Source organism: Nansenia antarctica, assembly GCF_963989245.1.
Source record: "Nansenia antarctica genome assembly, chromosome: 13".
Taxonomy (NCBI): Eukaryota; Metazoa; Chordata; class Actinopteri; order Argentiniformes; family Microstomatidae; genus Nansenia; species Nansenia antarctica.
This window is the reverse complement of record NC_137683.1, coordinates 27,902,207-27,916,960: the sequence shown is the minus strand read 5'-3', so window position 1 is coordinate 27,916,960 and position 14,754 is coordinate 27,902,207. Positions and strand designations below refer to the sequence as shown.

The 14,754-nt window shown below is 43.4% G+C and overlaps 3 protein-coding genes across 3 annotated transcripts in view; 2 read left to right on the top strand and 1 right to left on the bottom strand.

Moving 5' to 3' along the window:
- LOC308169483 (regulator of G-protein signaling 20-like) overlaps positions 1–3,934 on the top strand; it is a gene marked incomplete at its 3' end in the record, with an annotated part of 4,361 nt that extends 427 nt beyond the window's left edge. The window contains exons 2-5 of the mRNA XM_080544165.1: positions 1,044–1,204; positions 2,169–2,252; positions 3,081–3,315; positions 3,734–3,934. Coding sequence (XP_080400291.1) covers positions 1,047–1,204; positions 2,169–2,252; positions 3,081–3,315; positions 3,734–3,934 — 678 coding nt within the window. The 5' untranslated portion in view covers positions 1,044–1,046. The remainder of the gene's footprint in view (positions 1–1,043; positions 1,205–2,168; positions 2,253–3,080; positions 3,316–3,733) is intronic.
- Positions 3,935–4,984: 1,050 nt separating this feature from the next.
- lypla1 (lysophospholipase 1) lies at positions 4,985–10,374 on the bottom strand. The gene is made up of 9 exons (XM_080543955.1): positions 10,119–10,374; positions 9,499–9,530; positions 9,285–9,350; positions 9,102–9,149; positions 8,925–8,995; positions 8,633–8,706; positions 8,151–8,252; positions 7,444–7,620; positions 4,985–5,545 (listed from the first exon to the last, which is right to left on the bottom strand). The coding sequence occupies exons 1-9, from the start codon at positions 10,185–10,187 to the stop codon at positions 5,492–5,494; spliced, it is 693 nt and encodes a 230-aa protein (XP_080400081.1). The 5' UTR covers positions 10,188–10,374; the 3' UTR covers positions 4,985–5,491.
- A 237-nt stretch (positions 10,375–10,611) lies between these two features.
- Positions 10,612–13,790, top strand: mrpl15 (mitochondrial ribosomal protein L15). Its single transcript, XM_080544438.1, has 5 exons — positions 10,612–10,766; positions 11,219–11,376; positions 11,614–11,779; positions 13,066–13,189; positions 13,377–13,790. The coding sequence occupies exons 1-5, from the start codon at positions 10,662–10,664 to the stop codon at positions 13,712–13,714; spliced, it is 891 nt and encodes a 296-aa protein (XP_080400564.1). The 5' UTR covers positions 10,612–10,661; the 3' UTR covers positions 13,715–13,790.
- The last annotated feature ends 964 nt before the right edge of the window (positions 13,791–14,754 follow it).

The following is a 14,754-nucleotide window of genomic DNA, read 5'->3' as shown; positions in this document are numbered from 1 at the left end:
TGCTTTTAAATGAGTTCCGAAAACAAATCATCAATTCCTGATGTTGCATGATCTCTTCTCGGGGGGTGCGAGTGATGGAGGCAGCGGTCCATGAGCAACGCCTTGTCGGGATCACATCCACTACCGTTCCTCCGTCTCTCTCCTCATCCTCATACGAGGCACATGCAAGGCGTTTTGGACCTAATTGGTTTCTAAATGATGTTTTTTTTACCATCACCAATTACCAAACCTCCGAACCTGTGAAGGTAGTAAGTTGCATTATTGCTCAAAGAGTGGTATGATGGAGCTCGCACAGTGGACCGTGTTAATGCACCGAGGAGAATGGAGTGGGCATCATAGCATTCCGCAAGAAACATGCGCGTTCGTGACATGACAGAGAGAACCACTGACGCCACTCCTGGAGATTCCCTCATGCAGCCACAGATGGAGGATGATCGTGCTCGAGTCTTTCACGATTCTTCTTGATCCTCCGTTCATCAGCAATGTCTCAAGTAGTGTTGTCAAACAACGCAATCTTATACCTATAGCCTTTATTCCAAAATGAGAATACATAGACTTTTAGCCATCATGATCTGTGATAAAATGGATAAACGTCATTTTAATTTTTAAATTTGAATTTGAATTTTCTAGATATCTAATCAATCAAATCCTGACACAATAGCATAGTATTGCCTGATTGCCTGCTTTCTGTGTGAGCATAATATATCTTGTCCAAATGAGTGGAGTCTCTTATAATAATAATAATAATAATAATAATAATAATAATAATAATAATAATAATATTACATAATAATACATTACACTTATATAGTGCTTTTCTAGACACTCAAAGACGATTTACAAACTGAAAAGATCGAGTAGTAGGCCTAATAATAAAAAAATAAAAAAAAAATAAAAATAAAGTATAGGGGCCTAATTAAGGTGGTTAGGCTTATGGGCTGTATCGTATTGTGGACGTGTTCTGCTGTGCCGCTACCCGGGTGTGTCTCCCCTCCCTCCGCCCATCGGTCCTCAGCGGGGTGTTGTTGTGTGTCTGTCCGCAGCCCATGGGGTCGGAGAGGGTGGAGATGCGAAAGAGACAGATGCAGGTGCACCAGGAAGCAGCGTCCAGTGTCCTCCAAGCACGTTACGGGATGGGGAACTCCCCCGCCAACGCCTCCAATGCATGCTGCTTCTGCTGGTGCTGCTGCTGCAGCTGTTCCTGGTGGGTACACTACACACTACACTACACACACACACACACACACACACACACACACACACACTCTCACACACACACACACACACACACACACACACACACACACACACACACACACACACACACACCACTGTCTGCCCACCAGGGTTGCCAGATGGGATTGACAATTTACAGCCTAACCAGTCTATAAAAAACGCTAAATCCAGTAGCCCATTCCTTCGGCGGTAACGCGCCCCATCTGACAACCCGCCCCATCTGGCAACCCTGCTGCCCACACACCTTCTACACTCTTCGTAAGGTCACAATTACACAAACAGAAACAGAAATCGTCTGCCACCCACCCACACACCTTCCTTCCATGTTTCACTGGACTGGAACAAGCCAACAAGGACTATCTTATCTACGTATGTTTTGGAATTAGATGGTCTTACGTTGGGCTAAGGGACTGTGTCTCTTCCTCACTGGTGACTCCTCTCTAAGGACTGCTCTCCCTGTTGTGTGCAGTGTGTATGTGCATGCTGATTCACTCTTCAGGGAGCGGGACTGATCTCAGCCTCCACATCCTCCTCAATTAATGTTGACTAATTGTTAGACTGTTTCAGTGTGTTACTGTGGAGCTCCCAGATGGGGCTTGTACGACTCACGCTGGATTCTTACCTGATTTTTAATTAGGCTACAGGTGACTGCTTACACCAGGTGTTCAGAACATTTCAAATGACGTCCTTAAGGACTGGGATGGCAGTGGTGTTTACACAAAGCCTCCCAGTGGAGTGCCCCCCACACACAAACACATCCCAGAGTTCCTGCGTCTCCGCCATGGCTGTACAGTCGGGGAACAAACACACCCCTATGTCTTGCTCCTAGTTCCAAACCACAACAATTAACAAAAGACAACATGACATCATCAACCAGTTGTATTTACTTCTAGAATGTTCCAGATATATAATGTTCAACTCTTTTTTTACAGTTTGACTGTTAGGGCCGAGGAAGAGAGGATTCAGAGAACTACTTACGAGAGGAGGACAGATGAAACCACAAACTGTGACGACAGGTAATGATCGGGACACTACGGTCACCCCCCGCGACACCACCATCGAAATACAATGACATTAGAACATAAGGGAGGAAAAATGACACCTTGCGTAGACCAGTGGTAGTGGTCTTTCTCTCTCTGGTCACCACCACTAGGAATCAACAAGCTATTACAGTCATTACATCACATTATTGCACATGTTATACATTACATAATAGAAGAGAGCGCACGCACCACAGAAAAATGTAAGTGAGGTGCTGGCAACGGAACAAAACCAATTCAAAGAAGTAGAAGCTGCACTCAGGTTCCAGACGCAACAAAATATGGTTTAATAGGACAACGGTTTCAGCCGGTAAGACTTGACAAAGGCTACGGCTGAAACCGTTGTCCTATTAATACATTACATCATGCCAATAATATCCTAAGATATGGGGCGGAGATAGCCTAGACGTTTGAGAGGCCGGCTAGCAATCGGAAGAATTGGAAGAAGCCCTTGAGCAAGGCACTTAACCCCTAATTGCTCCAGGGGCGCTGACTATGACTATGACCCTGTGCTTAGAGCAAAAAAATACATTTCGTTGTACTCTGTGCAACGACAAAAAAGGTTGAATCTAATCTAACCCAGTAAACAAAGAGTCCAAAAGACGTCCTCAGGGGAGCCGGAATGTGGGTTTAGATGACGTCATCTGGACGTCCTAGAAAGACGTCATCTGAACGTCCTAGAAAGACGTCATCCGGCTTCCCTCAGGACGTCTTTTGGACTCTTTGTTTACTGGGAATCTAATCTAATGTAATATAATATAATAAACAACACTAAATTGATAATGCTCTGCCCTCTCTCCCCAGCCCTAAGCCCACTCTGGAGGATGCGAGCGCCTGGACCATGTCCTTCGAGAGGCTGATGAAGAGCGCCGCGGGGCGGGGTTACTTCCGCCACTTCCTGAGGACCGAGTTTAGCGAGGAGAACATGATGTTCTGGCTGGCCTGCGAGGGGCTGAAGAAAGAGACCAACAAGACTGTGGTGGAGGAGAAAGTGCGACAGATATATGAGGACTTCATATCGATCCTCTCCCCTAAAGAGGTAAGTTTTCAAGGCTTTATTCATTAGATATAGCCTATTATCATAAGCTTTGCTTATATCATATCGTTAGCCTCATAGGATAATTGCCTAAGTCATGCTTCACTTGTGGTCAGCCGAGCCATCTTTGTATGTAGTGTCAAAAATGCCTATGTCAAAGAGATGACTTGGGCAGATAGTGATTTTGGACATGGAATGGAACAGGCATTCTGATAGGCTGACAGCATAGGCAATAATGCACAGTGAATCAGCAGTGTTAGGAGAGTAGAGTTAGGCAGATATCTCAATTTGGGCCAAAATATGACATAGGCAATTATGCTACGAGGCTAACGATATTAGATTTTAAGCTTAGCTTATATTGTAATGCTGCTTATTGTTGTTGTGTGGGAGATGTGAGATAATTATGCTTTCCTTTTCCCAGGTGAGTCTGGACTCTCGTGTTCGGGAGGTGATCAACAAGAACATGTTAGAGCCGACCTCGCACACGTTCGACGACGCTCAGCAGCAGATCTACACGCTGATGCAGAGAGACTCGTACCCGCGCTACATGAACTCAACAACGTACACAGATCTACTCACCACCCTGGAAGAACCTCCTCCCCCCCCAGCCCCGCAGCCATAGACTCTCTCTCCCCTCTCCCATCACTACACTTTGCTTTTAGAGAACGCATGCATCTTTATCTGAAGGCCTTTTAGGTTCCACTTCCTGGTGTACGTATGTTCAAATGTACAGTATAGAGATGGACAGGTAAATAGGCAGTAATTACTGAAGTCTTTATTAATGTGTAATCACTGGTTAGTTACCTGTTATAAGGTTTTTCCTGAATACCTTGGGAGCGTGCAAGAACAGACACCTAGATGTTTCAAAAAAATATATTTATATTTTTATATATTCTCTAGAGCTTGATACTGCACTTTTCTATATTTTTTTAACAAGGGAAAAGCATGTATCTGTGAGCACTGCATTTGTGTATAGGTATATTGTCAGCCTTAAAGCGTTTTTTCGGTTAGTGTAGTGAAATAAGGTTTTACCTGTTAACAGTGGCGGACTCAGGCTGTTTGAAAGGCAGGGGGGGCGAAAAGAAAAAAAGGGCACCTACTGCACAGCATGGGACCCCATCAGTGCACATGGTCAAGTTTAGACCATTGGAAGGGCAGCCAATAGGGCACATCCTCTAATTTTGCCACTCAAAAGGGCACTTTAGTGTGACGTTTTTCAACTGTGGGGGCACATGGTCAAGTTTAGACCATTGGAGGGGCACCAATAGGGCACGTCCTCTCATTTTTGCCACTCAAAAGGGCATTTTTGCCACTCAAAAGGGCACTTAAGAGAGACGGTTTTCAACCGTGGGGGCACCAGGAGGGGCGGTCGTCCCCCCTGCCCCCCCCTGAGTCCGCCAGTGCCTGTTAAGAAGATGTGGGAAAGTGCCTTGGCATAAGAACATTTACAGCTACACCTTTAGCTTAGTTTGAGTATATCACAGAAAGAGTGCAACAATAATTGATATTAAAATGGTGGTGCTTTCAGCTCTTCTCAAAGAATAGAACACTTTTCACATTCGGTATCAGCTGATTCTGCCTGTGATACTGAATACTGTGATGCAGATTTAGTCTTTTTTTCTTTTTCAAAAAAGATTTGAATAAATAAAATAGGAGCATACAAAGTGAACAAATTAAATAGATGGTATGTGACCACTCATACTGTATATTGTGATTTAAATTCTTATAAATAAAGCACAATAATTACATCCTGTACTTCCCTGTACCATTGTATCATGGTTTAGGCTTAAAAAAAACTTATTATTTATGTTATTTATTGCAAATCAACAATATTTTTCAAGCCCTTTACCAGGTACTGTAAGATATCCCAACATACCCCTGGAAGAGAAGTCTTTTCCATAGCAAATAGGTACATAAATAAGTGGCAACACAATTGTAGCAATTCCAAAACTGAGATCTCCACATGGTTGCAGTCAAGAATACAGTTGTTTCAGGTATAATGTCTCTCTCCTCTGAATGTCTCTAGCCATCTCCCTGTCTGTGACGCTGTGAGCGACAGCCAGAGTCAGCAGGTCTGACTGAGTAGTGAATTGTTCAGAAGGTCTACGGAACGTCACTGGAGCCAAACTTCAAAGAGCTCTGAGGGAGGTGTGTGTGGTCAAGGCCACTGACAGAATCGTTAGTTGATTGGAGGAAGTTGCTTTTCGATGAACTGCTTTATATCCATCATTTCCTGTGGGACGAAAGAGAGAGAGCAGGGTTCCTTCAAGTTTCAACAAGTCAAATTTAAGACCTTTTTAGACCTTTTTTAGACCTCTTTGGATATCATTTTTGACCTATTCGCGACACCATAGCTTTGTGTCATCCTCAAGGTGATGAAATTAGAGATTTCACTGCCATACAGACAAAAAAGTCTGAAGGATAATTAATATAAAATAAATATTGGTTCCAGCTTGATTAATTGCTGCGTAAATAGATAGAATAGATAGTGGTGGGACTGATTTCCTTGCAGGACAAGCACATTTTTAAGACCTAGCACCTCATTTTTTAGACCTAATAACTAAAACTTGGGACCTTTTTAGGCCTTATAAATGACATTGCTGGATTTTTGCCTTTAAGGCTTTTTAAGACCAGCGTGGGAACCCTGAGAGACGACTACTACTACTACTACTACTACTACTACTACTACTACTACTACTACTACTACTACTACTACTACTACTACTACTACTACTACTACTACTACTACTACTACTACTACTACTACTACTACTACTACTACTACTACTACTACTACTACTACTACTACTACTACTACTACTACTACTACTACTACTACTACTACTACTACTACTACTACTACTACTACTACTACTACTACTACTACTACTACTACTACTACTACTACTACTACTACTACTACTACTACTACTACTACTACTACTACTACTACTACTACTACTACTACTACTACTACTACTACTACTACTACTACTACTACTACTACTACTACTACTACTACTACTACTACTACTACTACTACTACTACTACTACTACTACTACTACTACTACTACTACTACTACTACTACTACTACTACTACTACTACTACTACTACTACTACTACTACTACTACTACTACTACTACTACTACTACTACTACTACTACTACTACTACTACTACTACTACTACTACTACTACTACTACTACTACTACTACTACTACTACTACTACTACTACTACTACTACTACTACTACTACTACTACTACTACTACTACTACTACTACTACTACTACTACTACTACTACTACTACTACTACTACTACTACTACTACTACTACTACTACTACTACTACTACTACTACTACTACTACTACTACTACTACTACTACTACTACTACTACTACTACTACTACTACTACTACTACTACTACTACTACTACTACTACTACTACTACTACTACTACTACTACTACTACTACTACTACTACTACTACTACTACTACTACTACTACTACTACTACTACTACTACTACTACTACTACTACTACTACTACTACTACTACTACTACTACTACTACTACTACTACTACTACTACTACTACTACTACTACTACTACTACTACTACTACTACTACTACTACTACTACTACTACTACTACTACTACTACTACTACTACTACTACTACTACTACTACTACTACTACTACTACTACTACTACTACTACTACTACTACTACTACTACTACTACTACTACTACTACTACTACTACTACTACTACTACTACTACTACTACTACTACTACTACTACTACTACTACTACTACTACTACTACTACTACTACTACTACTACTACTACTACTACTACTACTACTACTACTACTACTACTACTACTACTACTACTACTACTACTACTACTACTACTACTACTACTACTACTACTACTACTACTACTACTACTACTACTACTACTACTACTACTACTACTACTACTGTACAACACTAAATATTGTATCAATTTATCTTTCATGAACAAAATCTAGCAATCAAATCAGTAGCACATTCCTTTCCCCTTTTAACGTATATTTGCCACAGGCTCTCCACCACTACTACTCGACCATACTGACCTCAGGGCAGGCACTGTGTTGCATTCTGGGATAGGTCTTGAAGGTGATGTTGGCTGGGTTGACGAGGCTCTTCAGCTTCTCCACTGTGAGGCACCCAAAGACTAACGGCACCAGAGGGTCGGCCTCCCCATGGCACTGCAGGACCTGCATGTCCCTGTTGGCCGAGCTGGTCGAAGCCTGAGAAAGGAATAAGAATAAGAATAAGAATAACTTTTATTTGTATAGCACTTTTCCTGCAAATGTTGCAGCTCAAAGTGCTTTAATCATTCTATAATCATAATTTAATTATTTAGTCATTTAAAGGCAATATTAAAACTAGTTTTTTAGTCTTGACTTAAACATATTTGCTGAGGTTGCATCCCTAATGTAAACTGGCAGTGCATTCCACAATTTGGGTGCATAACATGAGAATGCAGCCTCACCAAATCTCCTCTTTTGTACATGTGTGTGGTACACAGAGAAAGAAGACAGAAGAAGTACACAGAGGAAGACATGAAGGTTTTACAATATGATGTAATCTGTGACGTCGCTGGATGTTTACACCCACGCCTCATCCGTGGCCATTTGGTCAAGTAACTGGCTAATGACTAGTACGCCCAGTGTAACAGCTCTAAAAAGAAATGCATTTGGCCAAACACCAAACATGCATTGAAGACTGTTTCCATTACGCAACCACAGACCACTTCTAATGCAAGACGTGTTAATACCTGAGGGAAGGAGCTGCGCAGAGGCAGCCAGCAGCTGAGAGCAACGACTCCTGCCAGCTTCTGTTGGGAGGTGAGGGCGGTGTAAAGGGATAATGCGCCCCCCTGTAAAGACGAAAACAAAACACACAGACATCTATTCTTCTTTGTGCCATCTTATCCCACAGAGTAAAGTGTGAAGATAACTTCCTACAGCAGGCAAGTAAATCCATTGCATTAATATTGAAGGATTGTTTTAATACTGAATTATTGAAAATAACAGGCTACTCCTCACACTCCTAAGAGAGTCTGCGATTGCCCAGGAAAGTGGCAAACAGATATACGTATATAAAACATGCTCAGATTCCATCCATATGGAGTAATAGAATTACTTCTGAGAGATGATGATTCTAAAACATTTCACTATCGGTGTGCTGATGAGCATGTTATTTCTGATTCTGTATTTGTTGTCAACATCCAAGAACGTGTTTTTAACCATACTGTACCTGAGAGAATCCACCGAGGACAATTCTGTTTGAAGGTATACCGTTCTTTACTTCTTGATCTATCAGGGCTTTAACTGAGGAGAGAGGAACAGATCACAGTCATATCTGTATTAGAATCAAGCTCATGTCCTTACAGTCAACATCACCATACCACATCCCCTTAACAAGCTACAACATCACCATACCACGGGTCCTTACAATCTACAACATCACCATACCACATGCTCTTATAAGCCACAACATTCTCATACCATGTGTCCTTACAAGCTACAACATCACCATGCAGACTCACTGTTTTCTGCAGCCTTTTTAATACCAGACACATCCTCCTCTGCATCTGTACTCAATCCAATTATGTCAAACCTAGAAAACAGAGGGAAGCGATGAGCCCCATGCATTGCAGATACTTGCAGAAATGTGTATAGAAGAAGTGGAAAACTAACGTGAAACAAACTGTGTGTGTTCTTACCAGGAGGGCATGGACATGTTCATGTTTAGTGTCACCGGCATGATGGGACTGCAGCACAAAGAAATGACACTGTCAGGCATGAATGTTCATTTCACAAATGAAACGTCATCATCATGTGATCGTCACCATCAACATTATACATGATAGAGCTGAGCTGTGCTTGTCCAACAGAGGGAGACTTACGCATGAGGACAGATGTATTTGACGTGTGGTGTCCGGATCCCTGCAAAAGCCTCTGCCCAGCCATGGCTGTCAGGGAACAAAAGCAAAACAACACACAACAAGTCAACTTTCTCACCTTCCAGAGGTAGCCTATGTGCATGTGACTAAATGTAGCAGACTTATAAGTCTTAAGTCATGTGTGAACAGGAGTTTACATAACAGATAAGTGTCATACCCAGTGTCACCCAGGCCATGAAGAAATATCACCTGGACAAAAACAGACATTTTAAACAGTTAAGCTGCTGTACAGTACATGAAATATTCAACAACAACAACAGTATTTCTCAATGACTAGTTACTTTGACAGATCAAGGCAGGGTGGCCCTTCACATCTTGTCAACAGCCCATCAGCTGTACACACTGTACGTTCCGTGGAGACAGACCCAAGGCCAGTGGTCTAGCTGGCCCATGCCTGTCCTGTGGTCGACTGAACATATTACATTATTTCATGTAAATAGGTCACACATGCACCATGAAGTTAGTAGCCTACTAGTGCATGGACGCATGCAATTGAACACTGTGCATTTAGGCTACCTTCAAGAATCAACATGTTATATGCAATGCAACTTGCATACAAATGCATAGGTCTGAGAGAGGTTAGTGTTAGGGGGGGACAGGGAATGACTGTTAATGACTGTTAACCTGTAACTATGTTAGCCTAGTGCATGGACGCGTGCAATTGAACACTGTGCATTTAGGCTACCTTCAAGAATCAACATGTTATTTGCAATAAAACATGCAAATAAATGGCCACCTACCCCCCCCAAACCCACCCGAGTGCAAATAAAGACTCACCGCTGCCGTGGCTTTTCGAGCGGCAGGTATAATTGCAGGCAGGGGCACTGACATGTTGTTACCGCACATACAACAGATCGACAGCTGACACCCAAAAACTAGTAGAGAATCTCTAATATATCCGCCGAATTGTGCGGGATTGAATTTGTTATTATGCCCTTGATCCAAATAAGACTACTGTGATCATTCAAGGAGAACCGCACAAGCCAAGGTTGAACCTTTAAACGATCTTGAATATTCAGAGTAATTAGTAACAGTCCTCCTTTAAAAAATGTCTAACCCCGAAGTTTTAAAAATAGATAATCTTGAACGCGATTCACACGCGTAGAGAATAATCAGTGAGTCGTAAAAGCAAAGATTGTGACATGCTATGTGTCCATATATCGCAGTAGGAAATCCACATGTTCTACAGATCAGTGATCGCGGTACAACTTCCGCTTCCGTGTGTCAGATTGGTGTGTGTAATCACGTGGGGTCATATCCATGATGGTTGGTTTTGTCCTTGGGTAAACGTTGTATTGGACATGTGAGGAAGAAAGAAAGATGTCTTTCACCAAGAAACCCGGTGGCAAAGCGTTAGATGTGTTGCAAAATCTACCTCGCATTACATTAGCGAATCTACGACCGGAACCGGGGACCGTGAAAAAAGTAAGATAATATGAGTTGGCCATATATATATCAGCCCACGTTAGCCATGATGCTAGCTAACCCACTAGCTTGGTTTATCAAAGTCCATCAGTTTCCAAGCTCTGTGTGTGTGTGTGTGTGTGTGTGTGTGTGTGTGTGTGTGTGTGTGTGTGTGTGTGTGTGTGTGTGTGTGTGTGTGTGACACTTGTCAAATGTCTCACTCTATTGCGAGCTCATCATCATCTGTGTTGTTTTTTAATGTTGCTTCCAAACACAATGATTGCGTTTACATGCACACCATACATATTCCGATTAATACAGGAATATGGTGTGCATGTAAACGCAATCAATCAATGTGATGTACTGGACTGTATTTGATCATATTAGGAGTTGAGGTTTTGCAACAAGACAGTGTACAGTGCATATCAGTAAGATATGTTGTCTTGACTTGTTTTTCCCAGGAGTTTTCCCAGGAGAAGAAGCGAGGCAGAGGTGGCCATGGGGGGAACAGAAGTGGCCGAGGTCACAAAGGAGAGAGGCAGCGAGGCAACCGCCCCCGACTGGGCTTCGAGGGGGGTCAAACACCCTTCTACCTAGCCATCCCCAAATATGGTTACAATGAGGGACACAGGTATAAAGCAATACTGTTGCACTCATCATGTAAAAAAGCCTAAGCCTATTACATGTTAACTTGTGATTCAGGACATAGTTCATAGGTCATTGATAGTATCATTGATACTACTTCACTGGACCTGTTGAATGATACCACCATGGCCTGCATGCGTAGTCTGTTCTTCTCAAGGTCAGGCTTGTAAATAATGTTCTAGACAGGAGAGAATACTTGATGAACCTCTGCTCTTCCTCTCAGCCGACGACCTCAGTACCAGCCTCTGTCCCTGAAAAGGCTGCAGTATCTGATTGACTTGGGACGGGTCGACCCTACCCAGCCCATTGACTTGACACAGCTGGTCAACGGCAGGGGAGTGACCGTCCAGCCTCAGAAGAGGGACTACGGCGTTCAACTTGTTGATGAGGTGAGGAGATAAAGATGTTGTTGGTCGTCTGCATTCATATAGGCTTTGTGTTTTCTTGTTGGATGTGTCAAATAGACAGTACTCAAGTTGTAAAAGAAAATCAGGGGGGATGGTGCATTGTATCATATGGGGACCCCACAGCGTCAGTGACTTCAGTGTCAGTGACTTGGTAAAAATGTCATTGCATGTGTGCGTGCCCCCTCGCCCACAGTATTTTACTCAATATGCGCAAAACAGCAGTGAAATAGCAGTAATACCACGTAATACCTCGTTCATTGATAACCTCATTGATAATTGATGACCTCTGCTGCACGCCTCCTCTCAAACACCCGCTCCCGTGACCACATCACTCCTGTCCTCCACTCTCTCCACTGGCTCCCCATCAAAGAACGTATACAATTCAAAGTCCTCATCCTCACATACAAAGCCCTCCATAGCCTGGCCCCCCCTTACCTGACTGACCTCCTTCTCCCCCACCGCCCTACCCGTACCCTCCGATCCTCATCCATTGTTCCCCTCACTGTCCCACCCTCAAAACTCAAAGGCTTCGGTCACCGTGCCTTTTCACGAGCTGCACCCCGCCTCTGGAACTCTCTCCCTCAACCACTCAGAGACTCACCCTCACTCCTCACTTTTAAATCCCACCTCAAAACCTACCTGTTCTCCCATGCCTACAGCCTCCCCTACCCCTAGCCATCTCCCCCATCCCGGCCCCCCCCCCCCCCTGGACACGCATACAACCTCCCCTACCCCTAACCACCTCCCCCCCCCCTACCATCCCCCCCCCCCCCCCCCTCCCCGTTCGCTGATTCTGTGTTCCGTGTCCATGTTGCTTGCTGTTTTTGTGTTTTCCGTATCTCCTGTATTGTCAGCGTCTTTGAGCCTCGGAAAAGCGCTATAAATGTAATGAATTATTATTATTATTATTATTATTATTATTATAAAATGACATAAGGGATGGAAAGGGGGGATGGCAGTTTTAGAAGGGGGATGATTTTGACCGTTTTTATTTCAGGGGGCATGCCATCCCCCCCTCATCCCCCCTCAAATTGAGTGCTGGATGTGTCAAACCTAGATGTGGCACTTACACTCAAAGATAAGGAAAACGTGAGGCTTTCTAGGCAGAATCTCCACTCTGTATTTTGCCCAGTAGGTGGCGCCATATAACAAGTCACGTTAAAGATGTCATGACAGACAGACAGTGATGTTTTCTCTCCCATAGACTTGATCTGTGTTGTAAGTATCTTTATTCGATCCCTCATTCCTGTTGTCTGTTTGGTTGTTAGGGCGCTGGCATTTTCGCTGCGAAAATCAACATCGAAGTCCAGATGGCGTCTGAAGGGGCCATCGCTGCCATCGAGAGAAACGGAGGGGTCATCACAACAAGTTTCTATGACCCTCGAAGTCTTAGTAAGTAGTAGTAGTGACACATTTAAGAAGTCTCTGTTACCTGTCTTAGTTAGTGCACATAACTGTATAGAATTTAGAATCTTGGAACACTCTGCATACAACTGCATTCCGTTGTATTATACTTGCACTCTGCGATGACAATAAAGTGGAATCGAATCTAACCTAATCTAAATTCTTCCCTCGGCAGCGATCCTCTGCAAGCCCGTCCCGTTCTTCATAAGCGGACAGCCCATCCCGAAGCGGATGTTGCCAGGGGAAGACATGGTCCCGTACTACAGAGACGCCGAGAACCGGGGTTACCTGTCGGACCCGGAGAAGGTCCAGCTAGCCCGCATGGCTCTGGCCCAGAAGTACGGGTACGTTTTGCCGGACATTTCTAAGGACGAGTTGTACCACATGCTCGCCATGAGGAAGGACGCCAGGCAGATCTTCTTCGGCCTCTCGCCGGGCTGGGTGGTCAACATGTCCGAGAAGAAGATCCTTAAACCCACGGAGGAGAAACTGCTCCGATATTACGGCTCTTAAGACGTTATTGTGGAAATAAACATGCCCCGTTTGTTTGTTTGTTTGTTTGTTTGTGTGAATAAATGTTATGATGTTATGAAAGAAAATGTCTCATGGTGTGTAATTTGCTGACAGATTGTTTCAGATTATGTCAACATAACAATGTATGTGTTACGGTACATGTGGGAATACGGTACATGTGGGAAAACTAGGGTTAGGGTTAGGTGCTAGGGGATTAGGGTTGGGGTTAGGGTTAGACATGCCAGCATGTACTAAGTCGACGTTTTATGCTGCCATGTCCCCGGAAATGCCAACATAAACCGTTTTCCCCACATGTACCGTAACATACGCATATCATGTCTAAGAATCTCCCAATGCCTTGCAGCATTTCATGATCATGTCATTTGTTCATAAGAGCATAGAGACCTTTGGATTGGGGGGATAGGTTACACGAGAGTTGCCACATGCACAGAACAAAGAACTTGGCATCGTTGACTCAACTTAGGTTAAATTGATTTTTTGTCACCCACCGACCCAGCAGATGAAAGTGCCGTAATAATGACCACGTCCGGTGCTTTAGGCCCTTCACTGAGAAAATGAAATGTCCGACATGATGGAAGGAACGCAGACCGTAACAGGTGAGGGGGAAACAAGGAAAATAAGATAACTCAAAGAATGAAAACAGGAAACAGATGCCTGGCGATGTGTGTTACATGTGAAACGGGCTGCCTTGGCTGGAGAAGGGGAGTTTGAAATTAGTCATAGGCAGCTGTATCCTGGACTGGACGTTCAAACGATTCTAACCCCCCCTCCCTTGGAACACAATCAGAGGCACACACTTATGGGCTACTGCGGCGGGCCCTGTTATGCTGTTAAAACCCCAGTCTAAAAAATTGAAGAAAAAAAGTGTTTGGAAAATGCCATGAAGACACTGATGCAATGCTCTGAAAACACTTCCTGATAATTATCGAAAAAATGATGAGCCTTTCCAAAAGTCCTTAGCAGAGGTGTACTACGTCAACGTGTCACATTCCTGAAATTCCAGGGAAATTTGGACCTCC